The 26,367-nt window shown below is 44.4% G+C and overlaps 2 protein-coding genes across 2 annotated transcripts in view; one reads left to right on the top strand and one right to left on the bottom strand.

Moving 5' to 3' along the window:
* tmem266 (transmembrane protein 266) lies at positions 1–24,875 on the top strand. The gene is made up of 11 exons (XM_035642868.2): positions 1–674; positions 2,003–2,111; positions 7,017–7,205; positions 16,543–16,697; positions 17,906–17,979; positions 18,907–18,963; positions 19,114–19,252; positions 20,250–20,365; positions 20,817–21,012; positions 22,280–22,342; positions 22,429–24,875. The coding sequence occupies exons 2-11, from the start codon at positions 2,098–2,100 to the stop codon at positions 23,064–23,066; spliced, it is 1,641 nt and encodes a 546-aa protein (XP_035498761.1). The 5' UTR covers positions 1–674; positions 2,003–2,097; the 3' UTR covers positions 23,067–24,875.
* etfa (electron transfer flavoprotein subunit alpha) overlaps positions 24,126–26,367 on the bottom strand; it is a 7,692-nt gene continuing 5,450 nt past the window's right edge. The window contains exon 12 of the mRNA XM_035642869.2: positions 24,126–24,564. Coding sequence (XP_035498762.2) covers positions 24,529–24,564 — 36 coding nt within the window. The 3' untranslated portion in view covers positions 24,126–24,528. The remainder of the gene's footprint in view (positions 24,565–26,367) is intronic.

A 26,367-nucleotide genomic window follows, 5' to 3' on the forward strand; every position in this document is an offset into this window, starting at 1 on the left:
GAAAGAGAGAGAGAGAGAGAGAGAGAGAGAGAGAGAGAGAGAGAGAGAGAGGCCTCCGTGGCTCAACACGGGGAACATAGACATCTCTGAGTGCGTCGGTGTGTTTCTTGTTTCAATCCAGCCAGGTTTCCTCCGCGGTGACGTCCCTCGCGCTCGTCTCACATCTGTCACCGCTGGATCGCGTTGTTGGGCTGTTGTTGTTGTTGTTGTTGTTGTTGTTGTTGTTGGTGGGTTTTTGTTTTTTTTTTGGTTTTCAGCACCTGGACAGCTCCCGGTCGTGAACCTCCTCTTCCGACCGGGCACATGGAGTCCCCCGGTGTGGCCAAGATGTCAGCGGCCGCCTGATCCGGCTGCGCGGCCCCGTCGTCGTCGTCGTCGTCTCCTCCGCGGGAGGATGGTGCGCTCGGTCCGGAGCAGGTGTTTCCATCGCGCGCTGTCTGCTGACGGGCGACACGGGCTGCTCGGCCGACGCACAGCTGAAGGGGATCGCAGCCCACATACAGCGAGATCCGATCTCCCCTCACGCTCATCATCATCATCAGCAGCAGCAGCAGCAGCAGCAGCAGCAGCAGCAGCACCGGCGAGCGGGGAGATATAACCATCATCTCTGCGAGGGCAAAGGAGTCACGACACCACTCTGCACAATGTAGAGCGATAAAACACAAAGAAAAAAGGTTGGTGCGTCTTCAGTTCTCTCTGAGGGGAAGTTGGTGCATTTTGTCATGGTGCTACTCGGGAACAGGACTGAGACCGTGTGGCCTCTACGAGCACAGTGGAGGGGGAGATGTTCCCTCAGCACCATCGCTGGTCGTGTAGCTGTAAGGACCTAGTGGATCGTGATTTCCAAATGCGTCCTTGGTTTGGCTAAACGCGGAGAGAGGCTGGACAAAAAAACGACCCACAGTGTTTGTTTGGTGAAATGAAATCGGCCCAGAGGCCATCCGCGGTGACCTCTCGCAGTGAGAGAAGTACATTGGACAATGCTCTATCCTGCACGTCCTGTGGCCAGATCAACTGTTTTTGCTAAAAGACACATTTTTTGGGTGCTGTAGTGAAAGAACATCACCCGGCCCTTGAATGACCTGGGTTCATTTGTCCTGAGTGGCAATTAATCTGCCTTACCTCACTACATTACTCTGCTGTGGCTGTGAATGCTGACTCCCCACCTCCCCAAGTCTGCAGGCTTTTCTCTGTGCCTGTGTGTGTGTGTGTGTGTGTGTGTGCGTGTATGTGTGTGTGTGTGTGTGTGTGTGTATGTGTGTGTGTGTGTGTGTGTGTGTGTGTGTCACACACTTTCTCAAATCTGTGAAATACTCTGTAAAACAATGCAGTTACAATTCCTCTCTTGCCGACATCTGATTTCGGGACTACATTTACATCTCATCACTGGGATGTTTTGGAGAGCCGCACTCGTGTTTTGTAAAAAAGTGGTTGTTTCCTTCTCCTTTCTGGTCATGTCATGTCTGCTCCCCGCGGAGCAGCTGGAGTGGGCTTTAACTGAACAGACTTGGACATAAATGGCTCTCTATCCTGTGGCACAATGAGCGAGCATCCTGCTGTACTTGCTATGCAAGAGGTGTGATGTTCCTCAGCCCCGGATTCACAGAGCGGAGCGTATATTGGAGGAGATTTAAAATCCATTAGAGTTTAGTGCTCCCCAGGAAAATAGTTGAGCAGAGCTGAAGTAGGTGGACGGGGGCGCCTTCGAGAGAAGTATTAGAACTGATACCTCATTGATAATTGTGCATGCATTTGTGTTATACAACCATACGGTATGTAGATATTTCACACTTTTTAGATTGGAAGTTCATTCCTGATTTTGGAAACTGTAGTTGGCAAAAAAACCAAAATATTCTAATAAGAGTCAATTAATTGCCATTATAGAGCTTCCAATAATATGTCATAATATTCCTCAGCAGATGGATTTAGTCCCCTGATTTGCTGCATTCTTTTTTCTCTCTCTCCCTGTAGTAATGACATTGTTCTGTTGTATTTTCTCTAGGTGTGGAAGGAGCCAGGTCTCTGCGGTGGTGAAATCACATTTCACACTTGAGGTCAGTTATTGTGGACGTCTACTTGCAGCAACAAGACCTCAACATGAGCAATTCCCAGTAAGTGAAACACCTGCAAGAGTCTTGTTTGAATTCACGTCCAGGAGAGTGTGAAATCTTAAATCTATATTTATGCTCACACCGTCTCATGGGAAGGGAAACTCGCCGCGGTAGGATATGATGATCAGAATTTGACCTCTATCTATTCGCGCCCTTCCTGCAAATGACTTTGAACAGGGGATCAGTGGGAACGCAGAGCTCGGCCGGGTCCAGCATCAGTGAGAGTGAGAACGCGCCCATCTCCAGTCCCCGTTGGCGTCTCTTAACATTCAGTAGAGATGCTCACTTGTCATCTTCTCTTATTAATAATTACTCTGTGTGAGGTCCTCCAGACAGGCCCTGCATTCTGATGACAGCCAGGGCCGGGGCTATACGAGGAGGGGAAAGGGAGGGAGCAGGGCAATGGAGTGGAGTGGGAGGAGGTGGAGTGTAGTAGAGGGGAGTGGATGGGAGGGGAGGGGGTGTGGGGAGCGAATGCAAAATGGGTTCAGTCAGCTGCATCTTCTGGTTAAAGGCGCAGGGTTCTGCTCCTCAACCACCAGAGATCTCAGGCCTCAGAGCTGCAGAGGAGCAGCTGATGGTTGCATAGGTGCAAAACATCTGTAGCCAGAGATAATGTGCATGTAGACTATATCCTGACTGGTTAGTGTAAGTATAAAGGCATGATTTAATACTGATGCCCGTGAGACTTTGTGAAGGGGAGTGAGAGATGGAGATAGCAGATATAGGTCTTTGGAGTTGTTTTCACCCCTGCTCTCCCAGACGTGATGCTGTCTCCCGCACGCCCCTCTCACCTTACAAACTGTGTGATGTAGCATGGAGAAATATTATTAGATGATCAAATAAATACTTTAAAAGGGATTTGATGTCAGGCTTTTGTCCTGTGTGCATGTAGTTAACATTTAAAGAGCAGTGTAGGCAAAGTAACTAACAAACGTTGTGTAACTGAAGCCAGATATACTATACTATTCACCTCCATTGTTGTTCAACTGTTAGTAAGACTCACCGTTGTTCTGGGTCACATGTTGCTTCATTGTGACGAACATTGGAAGTCTATTTAGAGTCTATCCCATAGATTGTCCTGGTGCAGTAAACCACTCGAGTGTGTATTATGGTGGTGCTGCTGCTGCTGCTGTAAAACTGTCTGGTGCCCATTCGAGCGATTTGGCACATTGGGCCCGCTTTCCTGATGATATTCGAACAGTGATTTGCTGCACACCAAAGAGTAGCCAAGTGTCTGTGTGCAGACTTACTGGGTAAGACAGAGCAGATGGGCTGCAGACAGCTGGCCAGAAGCACCGTGGCGGTGAGCACTGAGAACCACAACGATACCGATGCCCTCTGCGAACCACCAGTCTGCGCTGAGGCAGCACTTAAAACCCCATTGAAGGGACAGAAGCAGATCATTTATCGCTCTGAATAGACGGTTTAAAATATGAAGCGACAGACATCAGTCTCACCTCTTATCACCTCGATGAAAAAAAAGTTGTACTTTCTGATCTTTGATATTATCTTGTGGTAGTCTTAAAATTATAATAATCATGTTGTTATTGTTTAGTTTCACCGAACTTCTCATCATCAATTGTTTATCCTTGGAAAGGTGTCGCACACTACCAGTCCTTTTTAAAAAAAAATGTTTTACTTCCGTGCTGTCAAGGTCACACCTGGAAGATAAAGGTTGAGTGCTTTGCTTTAGGTCATTTCTACTTCCATCCAGTTGTAACCCAAAACAAAATGACCATTGTCGGCCATAGATAATGGAAAACATGTCACACATCTCCGTCTGGGCTCAGAACAATGTCTGTTTGCTGGATATAAAATTAAATATAAATAAATATTCATAGAAATTGCACTGAAAAAAGAAAATAGTTGGTTCACCTTAAAGGTATCACTAAAGTTTTCAACTTGTTAACTTTTAGTTTTTTTCTTAAGTTGGTATAGCAATTTTCTGTTTTTTTCGGTGTGAATGCATTCATGAGATGTCCTATTAGAAAAATAGTAAACAATCTCAGATTTGAGTCATGTCCTCACACTGTTTACTTAAGCCGAGTCACACTGGACAAAACCCCAGCTACGAAACTTAACATATTCCCTTCTGAAGTTTCTTATGTCTGTATTTGAACCTTATTTGAGCACCATCCATTTGAGTATTCAGAGTAAAAAGACATAAATTAGTTTTACTTTCTGTTGAGTTCAGCAGCATTGGACTTGAGTGGTATTTGACTACCTTACGCACAGAAGACGGCAGGAAACTGGGGATTGATTCGATTACAAGGGAGATTCATCTAAAGTCCAGATCTATAGAACCACTGAGTCTTGCCAAGAAGACGTTCCTAGAGAAAATATTGTAGGTCAAAAAAGGAAAAAATGATGACTTACAGTATATGCATTTCCCGGAAATTTGTGTATTAGAAAGCTGTGTAGTAGTAAATGAGGATCATAGTAGTCATAAAGTCATAAAGACTATTGATAATGAAGCAATCTAAACCTGATGACTATTTTCTTTGTTTTGTATTTAGATGATAAAATATGCCTTTCATGTCGTGACAGACAGAAGAAAATGTTCAAGCAGGGATTTAGAGCTGGAAAGGTGATATCTCAGCAGACTATCATGTTTTATCTGTCTATTGATCAAATTGAAGTGATTTATACTGATGCGATGTAAAAATGCTGGGGAAGCTACTATGGATCGCTGTAAATCTGTAGGAGCCGATTCCTGGCAGTTATTATACGAATAAAACACGAATTAGATCTTACAACTGCTGTACCTGCTAGAACACAAATTTATGATTACATATACCACAATGTCCTAAGAATATATTATATCTTTGACTAATACACACTTAATTAACAGTACCAACTAAACGTCTTGCCCTTTTTATCGGGCAGAAGAAGTAGTTGCTGCAGATATTATGACAGTGCAATTATTGAAATATCTGTCCTGAATAGATGACCATTTTTAGAAAAGTTGGGCTACAGCCTTTACACATCGATGTACAGCAAGAACAACAGCGTGTCAAACGGAAAGGAACTGTGTGCTTATTTTGAGCTTCATGCTTAGCCGTAGCTCTTACCCTGTGTGAGTGGGAGATTTCGCCCCCAGCCATGAAGGTCCATGTTAACCTTTTTGCTTCCTCGTGGCGTTTGCTAATGTTGCATGCCTCTGAAAAAGATCCCAGCCTTTAGCATGCCACCGGCTGTCCTTGCCTGAGCCGTTGAAGGGTGCAGTGTTCAGATGTGAAGCCTCCACTGCCTTGCCCAGGATGGCAACCAGCCACTCCACTGGGCTCTGCACATCATGGCTCCTGGCCCGCTCCGTGATTGTCTGGAAATGTGATTTTGATGCACTAAACAGTTTGTGTCTGTCACGACTGATTAGCGTCCTTGTTGCGGTCGGTCGGAGCCTGGTGCCAAGTCCACAGATAACACTGGCGCGCACGGCCCTGTTTTGTGGCGAGCATGTTAATATATGGGCATTTGAACCTCAGGCTCAACAACACATCCAGCAGGGCTCCGATAAACAAAGGAAAAGAGATGTTAAAAGGTGGAAGGGCAAGACATTTTAAGTAGTGGCGTGAGCCATGAGAATAAAAGCGAGTTTGTGCTGCATAGTTCTGTTTTGCCATGTTAAGAAAATATTGTAATGTATAAGCGATTCTTTATTTGCTGAAAGAAAAACAAATACGCTCCAAGACAAGTCTATTAATAGCCACTACTCACAAAGTAAGTCAGGAGAAACAAAGACCTATTTTCCATCCATGACTGCCCACTTGCCATTTAACAGGAAGGTGGGTCAGCTCGGTGATCGTCCACCAACTGTTTCCTCCCACCGTGTTTCACCCCCAGCACAGAGGTTGTAGAATCCACCAACCCAGTGGCGTTTGTTCCCTGTATCTTGTAATCGATGCCTTCCTCCATCGTTAAGCACTGGGGTTATTGATGTCTCCACAATGGCTGCTCTGGGACGGCTGCCAAGCTGCATGAGTCTCCTGTTCCAGGGTGACTTCTCCTTGCCCCCCCCCCCCCCCCCCCCTCCCATGTCATTTTACTAAAAATTTAGTGTGGCTATATGACAGTATTGGTAGTTGTTTATGATTTTGCCCAACCAGGTATACAATAGTGGTTTGTTTTTTTTCCATTTTCTAAAAGAACATCTATATTGTTTTCCATTCGATTTAGTATTTGATGAGATTAAAACACTGATGAAGTTTCAGAGAACACAAACTGTCCTTTATTTTACAAGTTATAAACTTCATTTAATGGCCACTGTGATGAATTGAACTGACGGGCAACGCTTAAACAACAATCTAATGGACGCTTTGATTAAAATGTCCGTTTTGATCATTTCTTGCTCTCTCTTCCAGCTGACTCTGAAATATCAGGCGTTTGAACCTACTTGATTGCATTTATAGATATATTTTTAAATTGTCACTGTTACCCAATTGGGAACTGGGCTATCACAGCCCATTCTCTCTCACTCATCTCAAGCAAATTTAACGTTAGATTTTCACTCTATGGAGATGAATGGAAACCAAGGGCCAAAGTATTAATTTATGAGTTCAGAAATGCGCTTTTATGAATACTCATTCATGAATGCACTGCTATTTTTTGATCAAAACCAATATCTGTTATAATATAATCAATATCCTGTTTTAAATTTTTATTGTGGGTCGAGACTTACTGCACTCTGCTTATGAGAAATGTAGATGAACATGTCATGGCTTGCCAGATGAAGGTGTCAGTAAACACTGGAAACAAGGAATTTCACACCATGTCATGCACCCATGGATGACACTCATGGCTCACACGTCCACTCTGTGACTGTAATGTTGCTCCTCGTGTGTGTGTTTGTGTGTTTGTGTGTGTGTGTGTGTGTGTGTGTGTGTGTGTGTGTGTGTGTCACAGCGCTCCTCCACGGGCTGGAGCCTCAGAGCTGGAGGTGATCTCCCAGCAGGTGGAGGAGGACAACCAGTGCGTGGCCCCTGTCCAACTGGTGGGTTTCGCCTACAGAGACTTGCCTCTGGCTGCCCTGGACATATCCCTTGCCGGATCCCAGCTCATCTCAAACCCAGACGAAGAGGACAACAGAGATGGGTACGTCCCTTCACTTCTCTGCTTTTGCTCGACTGTTTTGCTTGACCATATGGAAATCAAACTTAAGACATGATCTTCTTTTTTTGGTTAGTCATGAGTGGTGTGTCCTTCCTGAAACAGTAACTTGAGTGTGTTCATGTAGAGAGAGAGGCGCCGTATTCAAGGATTGTGAAGCTCATGATTTACTCCTACATCAAACTGAACACTTTAATTTTCATCATTCACAGGGTATCAACGATCCTACATTTTTAGGACGCTGCAAACAAACGAGTTGTATGATTATCAATGAAATCTGTCCATAATTAATTTGTCTACTACAAACCCCAAAATGTAATTACATATTGACTGATGTTGGCCACCACAGCCAAGAAGATACTGGAGATACGGTGTCTGACACATTGTCTCTGCTTGTTGCTTGAAAAGCGCGACATCCATAATTAAGGCAGAATTGCAATTAGTACTAATCTATAATCTACCCTGGCAGAGAATGGCTCTGCCGTCACTCTCTCCATTGCTCGTTATTGCACATTGTAATTACGCTTGACGTATTGAATCACCCCTCATTTTATATTAGAGTCCAGGTGTCGGGGGTATTTGCCGATGAATTTATTAGTGTCACCATTTTAAATGGACAGTGTCTCTACTGATGTGCTCATTTCAGTTCAATGACACGGCAATTTCTCGCCACCAGACGGGCTTCTGTTCATAACGTTGAGTTCTGGTGGTAAACGAGGAGTGTCGTTAGCACCACAGCTTTCCTGAAATGTCAGCGCCTTGTGGCGCGCTGTCTCTGCCCATGAAGTCTGCTTGTCCTGGGTTTCATGTTGTTGTTCTTATCGCCAATATCGGCATGCTGCAGGCCCGGTGCTCTCAGGACAGGACGTCCCGCCTAGAGCGCCCCTGTAGCAAGTGTCCATGGCTCTCCACTCAGGAAGTGTGACTCACCCCCTTGACTTGCTGAGATGCTGGCATCCACGCAGAGAGAGTCGACAAACGGCATAAGCTTAATTAGAGCGTCCGGCATTTTGCCATCCATGCCCCGGTGTGTCAGCTGACCATGTCCGGCTGGACTTTGCCTGGTCCGGCCCAGCTCGGCCCAGCTCGGCCCAGCTCGGCCCAGCTCGGCCCATGTCTCTGTGGGACAGGGTGCAGGGACAGATGGGTCCTGTCCCGAACAACACCCACTCTCTCTCATCTTACCCTTGTATCTTTGTCACTGCCTCTTGGTCACAAAAAGGACAAAAAACACACATAGCAATGTCACAGCAGAGGGCAGGATCTGGCAGCCCAGCAAAATTATCATCACAGCGTCCACTCTCATATGGCCCCACACGACACCCTGGTCCCCTGGGATTTGGCACTGTGCAGTGGAAAAGTCATGCATTGCCAAGACATTTATCTGGCAGATCTGTCAAAGCAACATTTTAGATACTATAAGGGTCTAGAAATATTAAGCAAAGTAATGAAAACGGTAAACTCTCTGTCGTCTGTCATGCAAGGGTCACAGCTTGTCCAGCGGACTTATTAGATTGGAATTCCGGATTTTCCCGTCACAGGCATTGCGAGGCGTACCTGTCATCACAGTTTCATACGCACACGTCCGTTGTTTGGTAGTGCTTTTGGAAAAAATCCTCAGAGCTAGTCTGTCATCGCAGGTTCTGGTTGCCTTTGTGACTCATGTTTAACATCAGAGAACGACGCAATAGTGGGACGTGTTGTGTGCTGCAAGATTTTTAAAATCAGTCAAGACTATCAGAGGCCCTGATGACAGAGCAGTGGACTGACTGATCTATGTTGCTCTGGCGGCTCTTTGAAGCGTCTGTCTCTTGTTTGTTGGAATGTATGTTCACCTCCTCCACATACTGTAGGCTAATTTTAGCTGGTAAATGACTGTGCAGAAGTAAACCCACTTTCCTTGCCTTGCTGCGGCTGTTGCGGTGGCTCTTTGCTTCGATTTTGCCGATAAGCAGGACAGTTTGTTTTCACAGAGTACTATGACTTACATTTCTGAGATGCCCTACATACTGTATCCTAGTCATGTTTTTTTTCTAGATGATCTTTATGATTACGTGGTAGTAGGTCCATGGGAAGGTGCGATCTAAATTTAATTTGATCATAGAAATGTTCAATTTGGAAAGTTTATCCTAATTTTTGCTCACTACTCAGGTTTGGATTGGGACGAGGTGTAAGGAAAAGCATTGAGGTTAATGAGGTTAAACCAGTGGCCAGAGATGGGAAAGGAAAAAGCTCATTACTTGTGAACTCAGCCCAAAATATTTGGTGATGAGGCCATGGTATTATTTTTTTGCATTGGGTAAAAAAACAAACAGGGCAGAAGAATATGCACCAGAGAAGCACACATTTAGTCTTGCACGGCAGCTTCTCGTGGCTCTTTAAGAGGAGACGTGGGCGGTTGTGTAGGAGGTGGATGTTCTTGCCGACTACGAGGGGGCACATGCAGTACATGCAGATTCTGTGCTGTGGTGAGCTGGGTGGATTATTATTAATAGATTTGACCATCTTCTCCAGAAACTTGCTGGAGAGTCCATGATGAGGGTGGTGTATTTTTCACATCAACATCAAATACATAAAAATAACAGTAATCACTGTCCCATTTGTATGAGTGTATTATTTTGAAATTCAGCTTGTTCCATCGTGGATACCTATTTATCTGTACCAAATTGTATATTATTTTATTTCATTTGCGTTTATTTGATAGCAAAATAGAGAAGCAGGGACTTAATGGACGTGTGTCTGATTAGTATCAGTAAAAACATCTGGTTGTGTTTATGTGTAAAGAGCAAACACCAAAATCACTGTCAAAATATATTGGCATTTAGATTATTTTCGGTTGTAATAAACTATGGCAACATTGTGGAGTGTGCATCTACTGATCAAAGGTTAATTTTAATTTCCTTTTATAATACAGTTTATTTTGGATGTATCATCACTATCACTACCATACAATCATTACAGAAGGGAGTTTTATATCATTTTAGAGTAAACTATTTTAAGTTTTTGTAGACAAAAATAAAACCAAGTATGTGTTACTGGCTTGTATGTATTGAGACCAATGCACCAGTATTGAGAGGCTGGGTGGAACTCTGGCTCCTGGAGAGTGTCTCCCTCCCTGCCCTCAGTCTGTAGAGCCGACAGCTGCACATCCTGCTCTTGTCCTATAGGTTATCATCATCATCAGCAGCAGCAGCAGCAGTAGTAGCATATGCCGTTGATCTCCAGGGGCCAGACTGAGAGGTGTGAGGCGCTGCTGCAGCAATGACAGATGGTCCTTATGGGTCAACCTGCTGCTTCGACTGGAGGAGAGTGGAGGCAGAGGGGATGAAGAGAAGGATGGACGGAGGGAATGGAACAGACAACCCCTCTCCCATGCTTTCGTTCACAAAGCTGCAGATCATAAAGAAAATGCTCCGTTTGATGAATGTTATATATATATATATATATATATATATATATATATATATATATATATATATATGCCCATGTTGGACATACACGTGCTGTGTTGCATTGTGATGGGCACAGTTGGTACCATGTTGGGAGAAATCTTGGCTATTAGTTCATATTAAAATATGCCAAGATATGCCCAGCCTGTTAATTACATCACTCAACATGATGCTGGTGCTCAGACCTCCCCCGGAGAAAAAAAAACGTTCTCTGGCCACTTTTCATTCGCTAGAGCACATTAATATAGGAGCATGTCAGCAGTGCACATAATCAAACCTGGACTGAAAATGCTCACGGCTGAATTCAGATGGAATAATTAGAAAAAATCGAAAACGTAGAATATATATCTGAAGGACCTTGCCAGACTCTAGTATGAATCTTGGCAGCAGCGATATTTCATGGGGATTTAGAACCAGAGCCTCCACTTTACCTGTTCCGTGTTGATGGATGTCTGAAAAGAAGGCAGGATTTCTCTACCCCCTCTTCTGACTCTATTTCAAACACACAGAGGAACAGTCCTCTCCATCAAATTGGCTCTCTTGCCTGGCACCACGCGACACAATGGATGACATTTGAGTGCAGGGTTTGAGGGTTTGTTAATATTCACAGACATGCAAAGTGCGAGATTGCTTTTTAGGCTGAGAGCGAGGGAGATCAAGTGTCCTGGTGAAAACCCATTTATCAGGGACAGCTTGTCTGCTGCTCTGCACATGGAGCCCCATCCGTCTCCATTTGCTCAGTATCTGTGGCCCGATCCTCTGGCAAAGACCAGTTCTGAGTCTCCTCTGCTGGTTGTGCCATTGTGTAGGATGCTAGAGGAGGAGAGAGATGACAGCTTGATCTTCAATGGTGTGGTTATACAAGAAAGCTGCTTGCATTTTCATAAAGAAGATTAAAAATGTGTTTTTAAGTTTACTATTAACCAAAGGGGATGCAACTACATGACCAAGACTTGGTTTTGATTTTCATTTTTTAATTTACTGCAAGGATGTTTGCTAATTCCCAGATGTGAGACCATAAGAGGTTAACTGCAAGGAGACATGGAATGTCTGATATGCACCATTGATTATCTATGATGATTTACTGCTTAGCAGGTTTTCCTCTTTTCCTTTTTTAGCCAATTGTTATGTTGGCAATTGTCTTTATTTTCAAGTAGATCTAAGAGGTTGCTGCAGCAGGGATTTCTCAAGAATCGGACACTGTCAAGTTTCAACATAAAAATGGAAAATGAAGGGATTAAAGTAAAAGGCCTTTTCAAGTTGACAAAGTAAGTTAGGAGCATTTGTGTCATTGAGCCGCCTGAATGGGATGAAGTCCCCCCACCTTTGCTGTTCAGCAGCCTGCAGGCACACAGTTGTCGTCCGTTTTCCCCGGCACGGACATGCTGAGTTCAGCAGATTGTTGTGAATTGGCTGAAGCGTTCACTCGAGGAACCACGGGGCTAAATTGTTTGGTTACTGTATCAATACAGAGAGAGAAACTGAGAAGAAGCGGAAAACTCGAGTCAAGTAGTGTGAATCTGACAATTGCCGCTTGTACCTTGACAGAGCACGTAGTACAATCGATTCAAAAGTTGCTCACTGACTGTTCAAAGAGATCCATGTGCTATCTGATTCTGGCAAAAGAACACAATGTGACAAAGCTTGTTTCTGTCACACAAGGTCATGTTTCCTTTTTTCCCTATATAATATTTGTTTTGGTTCAGGTCTGGATACTTTCGGCTGTTCAAAGCTCTCGAAAAAGAAATCAAAGGGAAATGCTCCCAAATCATGTTTAATGGTTTTTTCCATTATCCATAAATCTTTCTGTAGAGAACTGACTGGCTGCCTTCATGTTATTAATGTATTTTTTTACTCTCATGGAACCTTCAACTGTTTTGGAAGCAAATGTTATTAGGGGTCGAATGCCACAGATCTGGACCCTAATGTGCTGGAGGTATTTTTTTTTTTTTTCAAGCAATGTCGCTCTGTTGTGAATGTGTAATCAAGACATTGATCAAGAGCTCCGATCAATTATTTAGAGGACTGGCACAGCAAGTCGTTCACAGGGACATTATTTTAGACTTTACTTTACAAGCATTTTCAAGGAGAGGTTGGTGTTTGCAGTTCAGTGTGTTTGTGTCTGTGTGCGTGCGTGCGTGCGTGCGTGTTATAATCGATACCTCAGAAGAGTTGATAGTCTTTCAGACTCATTACCTCTGAATGAATATCCCCTTTTCCCACTCTTCCCATCTGCCCTCTCACTCCCAAAACACACACACAAACCGAGCAGCACCTCTCTGATTTAATTTCCATTTAACTTGCACCTTAATGAGTTTACATTGTATTTTATCCTGTTTCAATTACCGGAGACACTATAATGAAAGAGATGCTCCTTGTGATAGTTACTTAGCTGCATTGGGCTGCAGCCAAAGCTCTGTCCTGTGTGAGTGTGTGAATGGGCCCCGACGGAGCGACCAGACACCGTCCTCTGTGCCGGTCCCCTCGGCCTGATGTCGTTGTCTGGCCGTTCTGCAGGAGGCGGGTGGCGGCGGCGGCATGCAGCCGGTGTCATGTACAGCACGCCTTCACTTCCATCTCAGGCCACTATTGATCAGTCTCATGATCTAATCCCCCCTCTCTCTCTCTCTCTCTCTCTGCACTGCTGTCGGGGGTCACTTCGATCTTCCCTCAGTGTGTTTCCACTGGACTGTTGATGTCTTTATGAACCTCTCCTCACCATACGTAACTGTGTGTGTGTGTGTGTGTGTGTGGGAGGATTTGTGTGCGTGCACCTATGCATGCATGACCAACCCTTGAGGTATCGCCCATTCGATCCTACCCAGCTGTGACCCTGGGAGAGGGTGAGGTGATTTCCACCCTTGGCTTGCTCCAGCACCACTGAAGCGGCCTCACTTTCTCATAAATACTTCAGGTCCTCAGCGTTCAAGGTTTAAAGTGATTTGCCTAAAATTAAGTTTCTGAGCTCGGAGTAATCCATCACTACCATTCACTCCGCTTCCAGATAGGGTTTTTCTTTACAGCTTTATTAAATTAATACCTTTTCTGCCCGGCTTACGGGAGAGGTCTGAATGTATTATGAATCCACACGGCGGGAGTTAAATCATGCTTTTCAATCCCAGAGGTAAGTGAGGTGTCTCCATTCCATCTTTCAACTAATGGTCCACAAATGTCTGGTGACTTGTGTGTAAGGCGTATCATTAGGTAAATGTTTCTTTTTCTTGGCTCCACTCCACCGGCAGATGGGGTTCGACATTGTTCCTTGGAAACAGATCGGTGCTGCGGGAAAGAGTCTCTCTGCTAATGATGCCATTACCCTCCACCACATCTTTGCCACCCCAGGTGTTGAGCTCCTAATCTGTTAGCATTGGCCGGCACAGAGGGCTTGCCGCGGAGGGCCGAGTGCACGACTGTTAGCCTCTGGGAGAGCATCGACACAGCATGGCGGAGCGCCCACCTCTCCGCTGACCTTGGTGAAGGAGGGAGAGGACGTGCCGCAGGGCTTCACCAGGGGCTCGGCTCCTCCTGTGAAATGACACCACCCCTCTCTTTAGCACCTCGAAGCATCAGTTTATTACATTTTAGTTGTTTGGGTTTTTTTTTTTATAAATTGGCCATGATCCCTATTGGTAATGGTTGTCACCAAATGTATTGATCTAAAAACACAGGGACATCACTTCAGTGCGGTCCAGCTGGCCAAACATGAGACCACTGGGACAAGTTGTAAACAAGCCAGTTGTTATTTGAGGTAAAATCGTGGCCAAAAATATTAATGAAAACCTTCCATTGCACAAGCACAGCAAGTCACAAGTGCACCAGAGAGTCGCTACATAAACTGTTCTCGGTTTTTTTTCTTTTGATTTATTTTTGACGCAGAGTTTGGGTAATAACGTAACCATTCAACTTTCTTTTCCCAGGAGAAATTATTAGTTTCAGCATCTGTTCTGATAATTCATTTTGTCAACTATTTGTATTAGGAATAACTGCTTTTCTTTGATAGTGAGTATCTTTGCGCTTTGGATTGATGCTTGTACTAAACAAGACATTTCAGCACGTCAAAATTGTGGCATAAGCATTTTTCACTGTTTCACAGCCCTAATTCCAAATAAGTTTAACAAACCTGGGGTTTGTTGCAACATGTATGATCTTCTGATCGCTTGCACATTCCGAGCACAGTGCCATCATGAGCGTGATGGGCAAAGTTCTAATGAGCTGAAATCATTCTTTAAATCAATCAGCAGCTTCCTCTGTTCTCCCTTTCTCGTTCTTCCATCTCCAGCCACCCGTCCTTCCTCTCTGGCTCTCGCTCTCCAGTTCACTTTCTGGATGAGTCCCAGTGCCTTTGAACCCACTGCAACCCGCTTCCTCTCTCAGTGTTTGCCACCTTCATTCTGAGTAGAAGCGGAGAGGAGAGGAGAGTAAAATTGCATCCTCTCTTGTCGTCTGACAGATATTGCCCAAAGCTTTCCTCCTATGGGGGACAGGCGACAACTGATAGCTGCTATTTTCGAGGGAACATACTGTCTTTCCTCTGTGTGGGGGGGGGGTGTCCTTTATAGGAGGCAACACGCACACACACACACACACACACACACACTCTCTGAGTAGTGTGTGTGTGTGTGTGTGTGTGTGTGTGTGTGTGCGAGCGCGCAATGCAAAGCTTTGACAGGAAGGGAAAGCCCTGTGTGCCTCCTGAGGATTTGTCATTATTTATTGACCAAACATCCCCAGGAGTCTGTGACAGTCGCAGTCTCTGATTAGCAGAATTTGCAGCAGCGAGTGAGGACAGACGGGACACGTCTGACACCCACGTCTTCAGGCACAGTGTTACCTGGACAGGGAGCGAGCGCACCAGGACACTGGCCCACTCCAGACTAATGGAAAATATATATTGCAATGTGAAGGGAGATGTATAAGCATAAGCGGACAAACCCTGTGGGAATGACAGCACATATGATGCAACAATTTTGGATACCAGAACTGTGAATGATGCAAGTTTTTTTCAGTCTGGCGATGTCCCAACAACCATCGGGTATGAGGGTGCAAACGTTGTCATGGAAAAATCCGTCAGCCAGTCAGTTCCACCCAGAGACCCGTCCCGTCACCTAGTGAAGCAGCAGGCAGGAGAATTAAGAACACAGGACTCTAATCTCGCCATAACCACACTTTACTGACTCAAAGGCTCAACATGTGAGAGTAGAGAACGTGGCCGACACCTCGTCTGTGGCTGTTCTGATATGTCAGGCATTAAATCTGCTGGTGCTTCATGTATGTACGCATATTCTGATGAGACGAAAGCAAATTATTTCATGCTTGAATGTGGATTTCAACAGATGTCATGTAAGCTGTTTCCAAAAATAGGCACAGACAAATGTAGTGGCTGTAGTCGTCAGTAGATTATATGACCTGATGGTGTTTTAAAGGGAAGGCACTAATGGACAGTCACGAATGAACGGTTTCATTAGAACATGAAGAAAGGGGGCAAAGAAGAAATGACACCCATGAACTCATAAACGTAATCACTCTCTCTATAGGTGCCAGCAGAACATGTATTCATAATGTGCATTGAACTTAACTGTAAATAAATTCTAGCATGCATACGCTGCATTTTCTATGCGGAACAGTGCCCTCTGCTGAGAATGATTCAGCATTGACCAAAGCCAAGGTTGAGTACTCCTCACGATTTGTGCATCTTGATGTTTCTTGTGTTTTTATTGATTTGCCCCTCGCGAGGCAGGGCTGTCAGATCTGACCTCTGCACCAGCACAACATATTAAAGGTAACACCGCAAGAGCCTCCGTTTGTCTCCGTACCCACAGCTCTTCTAACCGTCTTCTCCGCCCTCCTTCTCCCCCCTCTCTCCCAACGTTCAGGTCCAACTGGCTGAAGCCGTGCTGTGGGAGAAGGGCAGCGCTGTGGCAGGTCTGCCTGCTGTCGGCGGGCTTCAACTGTTTCCTGGTGGCCTGTGTCATCCTGGTGGTGCTGCTGCTGACGCTGGAGGTGCTCATAGACACCAAGCTGCTGCAGTGTGAGTACCAGGTGTCTGATGAGATTACCAATGTCATATGCTGCTGGCTTTAAGGATTGTTACACTCTTTGTATGCAGTCTTGGTCACCAATAGCCTTCTTGGAAATGGGGGGGGGGGTCGACTGCTCAGCACAATTTTCACTAATTGCTGTACAAAGGCGCTGGATCAATGTATGGACTCCAATAAAGACGGAACACAGAGGAGCAAGTTCTCAAGACCTTAATCAGCACAGGAGCTGTGCTACGGGGAAAAACTATGCACCCACAGAGGTTTCAGCAATAAAGAAAGAGTGAACTACAAATACTTTTACACTTTTACTCACAGTGTAACAAGAACCGGTCGAGGAAAAAAAAGACATTTTAATTTGATTAAGGACTGTGTTTTTGTCTGAAATGAGATAAATCAAATATGCAACATGTATATGATCATTAGCTGCTAACCTGCTCGCATACATCTACTGTATAATGTCACTGCTCATCTGTTCTGGGACCCGAGGGTCCGATCAATCGTGGGCCGGGGAATATATAACCCTCCCATTAGTATTCCACTGTGAACACAAGATGTCAGGTGGTCGAAATACCAGTGTGACCCACGTCACCCCAGTATCGCTTGCATCCACATGATCCGGCTCGGTGAATACATCCTCATCCATCATAAGCAGAGAGTCAGGGGTCGTGACCTGTTTGATGTCAGGGAGCTGGGTGAAGAACACACACACACACACACACACACATGCCGCCGGAGTCGCGCCTACAGTATCTAAAATAGCGTCTTTCACTGTTTCCTCTGGGACAAGACTGACTGGAGAGGCTGGGCAAAGTGAGACAAATGTGTGACGGGAGATTAGCAGAGGAAGAAATCAGGCAATACAGACGCTGCTTGGACGAGTGCGGGGAGGACAGGGGGAAGATGAACGGACTGATGGACAGATCAGTGAACACGGCAAACAAAGACAGATGGAGGGGGGTGGGGGGGGGGGGGGGGGGATTCCTCTGCTGACAGCCGAGCGCTGTTTGAGGCCAACCACAATTAGCCTGGGTAGTGAATAGATGGGAAGATACAGACACATGCACAGTGTGTGATGAGTTCATGCCTGCCTGTGCGTTTATGTAGTGAAGGTGTGTGTGTGTGTGTGTGTGTGTGTGTGTCATTGTTTTTAAAAAACAAAACGACAACCGCAACCAGTTGTTCTGCTTCGTCCCTACAGTTAATAATGCGTCGCAGTTCGCCAGCATCATCCACTGGATCAGCCTGGCTGTCCTCTCCGTGTTCTTCACCGAGGTGAGTCTCCTCGTCGCTCAACACAAGAGCACGGCTCACTTACAGCTGATGCGGCGGCCTTTGGATTAATGCTTCGTTTTGCAGTATGCGGCGACGGCGCATCATAACACTCACAACACTGAAACGCACCGTGCCCTCTGTCGTCGGACGCGTAGATCCCGATAAGGTGAACTCGTTTACCGCTCTGTTGATAGTTTACCTTGCTCAGGAGATCATACGACGAAGATCTACATCAGCATTTAGAAAGAATAAAACCTCTTTGACTTCCTGTTGTTAAAGTTGGCAGCGTCGGTCCCTCTCAGGTCATTCAATTGATCTGCAGCAGAGACACTTTAATGCAGATGGAGCTGTTCTGTGCCACAAGTTTTTTAAATTATTTTTGGGGCCTCAGGTTTGTCTTATTGATCAGGATTTTCTTCACAGTCAGCTACATTTGTCTTAGTTCCCACACTTGATCACCCCACCGCTAACTCCTTTTCCTTTTTAAGCTGGAATTTTAAGTATCAATAAAAGCGCGATGTGGGTGTGAGCGGCAGGGAGGCTGGTTTCTGCAGCCTTGAATATCTGAAGTGAGGATGGGGGTGAGGGGACGGCGGGGAAGGAACAGGGAGAGAGGGGAGAGAGCTGTTTGCCCTCTGCAGGCCCTGCTGTGTCAGCAGAAGGAGCTAAATGTGGGGTGTCTCTACTTGTTCAGATGAAAAACCCACCGTGCCATCTGTGAGGGGTATGAATATTGTGTCAGTGATGAATTATCAGCGGTGGGGACAAAGGAAATCGGAATCGCAACCACAAATGCCATTTACTACCCTCTGTGCTCTGCCTGCATCATCCGGTCTCTCTCAGTTGAGCTGTCCTTCTTTTCTTCCATATCACCCTGTGAGTAACCTGCTCTCTGTCTCCATCTCTGTCTGTGTGTGTGTGTTGCAGACGGTGTTCAGGATCGTGGTGTTGGGGATATGGGATTACATAGAGAACAAAGTAGAGGTAAGCTCCCACGGGACCCATTAGTCCTGACTCGAGCCCCCTCTCACTGCAGTGTCGTCATTCCCTCAATGTCATACCTCAGTGTGGGTACTGTGGAAGCCACAGGCACAACAGTAACCTGGTGCGTGCGTGCGTGCGTGTGTGTGTCAGGTGTTTGATGGAGCTGTCATCGTCCTATCTCTGGCCCCCATGGTGGCCTCCACAGTGGCCAACGGCCCCAGCAGCCCCTGGGATGCTATTGGTCTCATCATCACGCTGCGCATCTGGAGGGTCAAGAGGATCATTGATGGTGAGGGGGGGGGGCTCTTGTCCCTTGTGTCTCTTGTCCTTTACTGTCAGGCCACAGAGATGGATACTGCTGTGTGCGGTATTACATCAAGTCTTGAGCTTGTTTGTTTTTTTGGTAATAATAATAATAATTTTTCACATGGAGACATGGCTGGACATCATTTGCCATGATGAACCTGTGGTTTCAATATTTGCACAATAGGTGCTAGATAAATATTATTCAACCATATAGGTGCATGCACAGCAGTTAATTTATTGTAGAAAATGCTTTTTTAAACCATGTTGCTCCCCCTGGTGGTTTCAGAACATAATAGCGTGTAGAGAAGAAATGGATGGTGAGTGTGAACTCTGTTGTCACCTCCACACAAGCTGATCAAAAGATGTTAACACAGTAAAACACAATCCAATACAACACCACAAACTTTTGGCAAAAAACGTAAAAATTATACAAACCTCAACAAAAACTAAACAGGACTGAAGCCATACAATGTTTTTTTGTATTTTTTTTTTTTTACTTTACTGTTAAAGTACAAAGTTCATGTAATACAGAACAAGGAAGACAATCAGTTATAAACAGGAGATAACAAGATCAAAATAAGTAAATGAAATTTCAGATTCTAATAACTAATAACTGGTCATACTTAATCCAGGGTCATAGAAAATAATTATTCAAAGTAAAACAGTGTGTGCTCCCTTTTTTTTGGTTTTTGGTAAGGGTTAATGTCTCCATGTATAAATTAAATTCTATCATATACTTGTTTGGGAAGGACTTATGCCTTATGAATGTGAAATTTACCAATAATGATTGTAGAATTAACCATGTAAGTCAGAGGTTTGTCATTACATTTAAATGTCTTTGGGCATATTTGTGACCGATTGATCAGATTTATTGTAGACCCAAAAATGAACATACATCGACTTAGTATTTAGTTGATGTTAGAGTGGATAAAGGCCCAAGATGGAATGTTTCTTGACTATAATACGCCCTGTCGTTCCAGCCTTTGTGCTGCAGGTGAAGGTGGACATGGAGCTGGAGATCCAGCAGTACGAGAAGGCCAAGGCGGTGAGGGAGGAGCAGCTTGACCGCCTCACTCAGATCTGTCAGGAACAAGCAGTACGTCCTCTTATCTGTCTCACATCTACCTATACCTGCTTACAGTCGACAAATAGTTTATCTCTCTGCATTTCACCAGCAGAGGGCGGCAAAGCACTAAACAAGAAAATGATTCGGCGTGCCTGCCACATCTAACACTGTCACCAGATTAACACTTTTATAGCCATCATGTGCATCTCAGATATCCAGCGCTCAATTTACAAATGTAATAAAATAGTGAAACTAAAAGTGCATCGACTAAGTGCTCTATGTATCTCAGAAGTGTCTATGCTGTATGTCTGACAGTTATACTGCAGTTTGGAATATGCCAACAAAATGTTGGATGGCATATCAGTGAGAATGAGTAGTATTTAGTTCATGTCAAATACTCCTTAAAACACTCGTTGTGTGTGTGTGTTTCTTAAAGGAGAAATAATGAGTTTTCTCCCATTTGACCCTCTTTCCTTTACAGTTTGAGATCAGACAGCTGAGGGCCCACCTGGCCCAGCAGGACCTGGATCTGGTGGCAGAGCGCGAGGCAGCGATGCAGATCCACCACATGTGGGGTAAACAAAGCAGCAGCGCTTTCCAGGAGGTGGACGGACTGGCCCCTGGGGCCTCTGAGCATCAGGGCCCAGCTAAAGCTAGAGAGCCCAGGAGGCCTGCAGGTAACCGTCTGGAACACCCAACAGTTTTTGTATAACAGGCTCTCAAAGACCTCTGTTGAGATGATCAGAGCGTTGCTGGGCAAGTGGTGGGCTTGAGGAAAAGACGTTGGCTTGTGACTAGAAGGTTTCCGATTTAAATTCTTTGGATTGGTTGAATGAGAAGTCCTGCCTCATCCTACGCAGCAGCACTGAAGTGTTGGAAATGGCGTGTTAACATTTGAGAGGAACATAACAAATGTCGGGCTGGTCTTTCAAAGTTTCCCGGTTGCCAAAAGGAACAAAAAAAGATAAATTAAAAAGACGATTAACAGAAAATATGGCACAGAACAACACATATCATAGTCACCACTTGCTGCAGGTACGACTGTGTGTTAATGGTGGAGGGTCCGTGTCCTCTTCTTAAATACATTCATCGCACAATCCACATCTAAAACTCCTGGGCCACATCTAGATGGACTGTAAACCTTTCACGCAGTGACAGGTCATAACTTACAGGATTTAGAGCGGCAAAGTGCTGCCAGGGCTTAAAACAGTGAGGCTTTTCCTTTATCAAAGCTATAAATCATCTGAGCCACAGTGGTTCTAGTCAGACGTCCTTTAAACCTGGCCTGCGTCTCGTACACTCATGTGGTATTGATCATCTGGAAACGTCCCCTGTCACGTTTTGGGCCAAACAATGCGTGGCTTCTTCTGGGACATTCATAAAAAAACTATAAGTGAATATATATAGGCCGTCTGACAGTCCTGTGAGACGCTGGAGCGCTCTCGGATCTGTGAAACAGATTCACACCAAGTGTTGCTCATTAAGGTAATACTCAAGTAATTGGTTGATTTAATCTATAAGAACAGCAAAAGCGACGACATAATTCGATTGATTAGTTGTTTGAGTAATTTATCAAGCAACATTTACTCATTTCATCTTCATGTCGACAAGATTTGCTGCTTCTCTGTTTTATATGATGGTAAAATTATCTCTCTGGGGTTTTGGACTCTTGGTAAGACAAAATGAGCAACTTGAAAACATCACCGTAGGCTCAGAAAAACACAATAGGTGTTTGTCACCATTTTTAAATAAAAGATTCATATATTTCAAATCCTAGCAAGGGGTATATTGACTTAAAGTAGTTCAAAATGTCTCGAATCCACTGTAAAACTAATGTGTTCTCTAAGTTTTTGTACACTATCTGTACATCTTAATTCATACTGGATTTACTTTTATTACATCTGAGGCAAAAGTCCATTAATTGGCCATTTGTATCCTCCTCAGATCACCATGGCCAAGATGACATGAATAACTACATCAGCCAGTACTACAGCGAGGCGAGCAGTGGTGAGCATCAGCAACATTTTGCTTCAGACATTTTCTACAGCCCATGTTGCTCCACAATATTCAAAAGGCTTGTGTCGTTCTCACAGATATGGGGATCCCAGACCCGGCGCGCGTCATCACCACTGCAGCCATAGACGTGCACCTGCCCAACAACCCCAGCCAGCTTCCCCCCTCTCTGGTGAGCGCCGACGCAGTGCTGTCCAGCCGCTTGCGGCGGACCGGCAGCTCGGTCAGCGAGGCCTCCACGACCACAGTGTCCCGCACCAGCTTCAGTGCCCACCAGCACAGCATCAGCAGCCAGACTCTTGGCTCCACCACAGACTGCAGCTCCACGGTGCGGGAGGCCTCCACCTCAACGGACTACAGCGACCAGCGCTGCTACCCTCCGCCCTACAGCAGCCCCCTGGCCCTGGGCACTCAGCCACGAGGCAGCCCCAGCGCCGTGGTGCAGGAGCTGCTCTCCTCTCTGCGCGAGGACTCGTGTCTCACACAGAAGGGCCTGGACCCCGTCAACCTCAAACCGCCCAGCCCAGCCGGTTCCACCAAGACCAGCCCCGAGCTGGATCACAGGGTCAATATCTACAACAAGAGGAACCAGGACATTCGAGCGGGGCTCCACTCCAAGCCGCTCATCCACCTGCAGGGCAACGAGCCTCTTCTGGAGGAGAAGTACAGGATGATGGAGCCAGGAGATGCTCCGGTCAACCGTCTGTCAGAGGCATGACACTTGTCTTGACACTCGCAAGCGTTCTTCAGATCAACAGAAAAAATTAACGCTTTACTCAACTCCAATGTTGTTGGGAGTCACTGGCACATAAAGTCCATGTCTGTCGTCCTCTTCGTGCTGATGGAGCTGAGAGGATGAACTTGCCGGAGCAGCACAAACAGAGGACAGAGGACTTGTTATCAGGAACCACTTATCAGGAAGTTACACTCACAGAAACACTTGAGTTTGACGGAGAAAAAAAAAAAAAAAGAGAAAATTACTCAAAGAAACCAGCAACAGGGCTCGAGCCCAACATTTTCAGACAACTTGTCTGTGCAGAAAATCTGGCTTTTGATATGTAAATTTCCTCGGATACACTTTGTAGGATTTTCCTGGACTGATTTTACTGGAGAGCGACAGACTGGGATCAGTGGATTTATCACAAGTGCAGGTGTGTCGGCTGTTTTGTCAGTCTAGTGTTTTCAAACTCACCATGAACAGTCCTCTTTGATGGACTGCTGCAGGGTACATTGGATCAGTTTCAACTTCTTACTAAACCTTTGTCTTTCTATATTATCAGTGTTAACATTTTTATCTAAATTCTACAAGTGGAAAGAGTGAGGAAATCTTTTTGACTGGTGGACAACTGAGGTGATTCATTTTCAATCCAGGTGCCATGACTGGAAGGCGACCAAAAGATGAGTTTAGAGTTCACCACAGCGTGTCCCCCACATACCAAATTAATAAATAAAAATCTACCTGCATATGATAAGATTTCATATCATCCAGGTCTAAAGTACTACCTTTTTATGATTTTAATGTTTGGAAGCTTTGTAAATATATTTAAGGATGGGTTATGATCATCATCGTCAGTGAAAAAATATTGAGGGACTGGACCTACAGTAAAACGTTGGAAAGTGAGATTATAGCATGAATTATTCAGATTTGCCACCTAAATACAGCAAACTAACCCTGTTTGTTTTACTGTCAATAGGCTTTTTCTATCTTGATCATGGAAAGAGGGCATTACAAAAATGAATCCAATAAAGGGATGTCATGACAAAATGAGAAAGCCGGTTATGACTTGTCAATTTAATACATCATTTTCAAAGAGCATCTCAGTAATTACATCCTTTAGGTTAGTATGAACAGCTACTGTACATCGTCACAAATCAGAGGACAAGGTAAGCATTCCCCGAAGCAGCCCTTTACTGTACCTTAATCATGTGGACTACTGGAGGCACAAAATAAACTCTTGCCAAAGGCAAGTACAAGCTTAGTCACTGATGCTTTAACGCTTGTAAAGTGTATTTAAAACTGGCAATTGGTTCCCATATTGAGAGTGATCTTCTGATAATGCTCAGAGAGATGATGAAATCATTTCTACACACAGAAGCTCACAGTGACAGAGGCTGTCAGTTCGTGAGGTCACTCTCACAGCTTCGCAGTGGTAGTTTAGTTGGACCTTTTGTTTCTCTCCTCACTTGTTCAGCGCGTCGGTCATCTCGGGAACAGCCTGAAGAGAAAACAGAGAAAACATTCTTAAATATATTACATTATGGTCACAACATGTTTTTTTTTTATCATTCCAGTGTACTTTTAAATTAATGAATTCTTAACAAAACCCAAAAGAACTAAATACCAGAGCCCGACCAATTCACCTGTTGGCCGGTTCTATCGGCCGATATGAGCCTTTCAGAGTTGTGTCTGTGTCGGCGTTGTTTTGCCGAAGATATGGAAACTTTTATTCTACAGAATAAACAATGCAGAAAAGATGTTTATGTTAAAAATTTTACATTAAAAAATTGTTGTTGTTTTTTAAGCCAAGTTCAAATGTGTTGTGTTTTTATTTAATTCTTGTTAATGTTCAAGTTTAATGGTCCAAACGGTTCAACTGTAAGATATCAAGCCTCAATTACATTTCTTTACCATAAGGGTTTGATCATAGCTAATCTATATATATATATATATATATATATATTCATTTTGATTTGCACATTTTTGTACTTCCTGATATCGACATCGGTATTAGTTCCTGAAAATCCCTATTGATCGGACTCTACCAAATACAAACTGTAGGAATAGTTAAGGCATAAAAATTAAGTTAAATTGATTCTGCACTTAATATAACTGCTGCAACCATTTGAAATTTTTCAAGCCTTGCATGTGGGGACAAATGTTCGCCTGCGTCTGTCATTTTAATTCCCAGCAAATTTCACGTATTAAGATTCATGAGTTTATTACACAAACCATCGAGACAGCCGGTGCCCAAAATATAAATGAGCACACTGAGATTTATGGAGACCGCAGCATGCGGGAATCATACAAACATTTGTGACGGTGTTTGTAAGGTTGACAAGTGCAGAGGCACATTCTACATATGAGGCAGGTTAGACCATAAATAAATTGCGCTAATATTGCCAGTCAGATTTAAAGAAGACAAATTCAAGAGCATTCTGTGATAAATATGAGTACAACATTATTCAAATGGCTCTGCTTGGGAGGCAAGCAACTTCAGCACCGAATCATCAGTCACTGCCTGTGTCGGTCTGAGGTATCAATTGTCCGTTTGGGGAAAAAGTAGAAAGCCCATCCATTTTAATCAGCTATCTGAGGAGTGATCACATGTAAGGTGATCTCGCCCAGTGGGTCACAACTCTCCTGCCACTGGCTATTATTACTAATCACTTCGACAGAGTTGGTCAGGACACCTGCGTGGCTCATGAGCTGCTCCGGGGCTAAATAAAATATGACCAACGGGACACACATGAAATTATAACCTACTAGCTACTTCTCAGGCAGCACCGGAATCCAGTGTTTGCAGTGCCAACCCTCCCAGCTCACTGTCCTCTCGTACCAGACTGATACACGAGAGCAGCTGAGCGTATAAAAGGCCTGGCAAGACGAGGCCGAATACAAACCTGACGTAACCATTTGCTTCCGTTTTGTGAATACTGATCATTTTTTATATTTTCTGGGATGCTAATGTGAGCATCTACAAGGCATCAAGCTCTATCTTACTCTGTTTAAAATGTATTTAGCTTTTAACAGTCTTTTTTTATAGTTTTGATTGTATAATTTGCTATATTTTGTTATATTTTCTACCTCTTCCCTAATGCCTTTTTGGCTTTTGCTGCTGCTATAAGAATTTAATTTTCCCGACATGGGCTAAATAAATTATTATCTTATCTTTTCAAGAACTTCATAATTCAACACATGCATATTTCCATTCGGTGGAATAAGGCATTGTTCAAAATGTATCAGTGAGAAAAGCAAATGTTATTTACTGTTAATTGCTCAGTGTTTTCCTAAAGTAAGA

This window comes from Scophthalmus maximus, chromosome 7 (assembly GCF_022379125.1).
Source record: "Scophthalmus maximus strain ysfricsl-2021 chromosome 7, ASM2237912v1, whole genome shotgun sequence".
Lineage (NCBI taxonomy): Eukaryota > Metazoa > Chordata > Actinopteri > Pleuronectiformes > Scophthalmidae > Scophthalmus > Scophthalmus maximus.

Coding starts and splice junctions, on each gene's coding strand:
- tmem266 (XM_035642868.2), top strand. Junction 18,964..19,113: donor ACATAGAGAACAAAGTAGAG/GTAAGCTCCCAC, acceptor TGTGTGTGTCAG/GTGTTTGATGGAGCTGTCAT. Junction 20,366..20,816: donor AGATCTGTCAGGAACAAGCA/GTACGTCCTCTT, acceptor TTTCCTTTACAG/TTTGAGATCAGACAGCTGAG.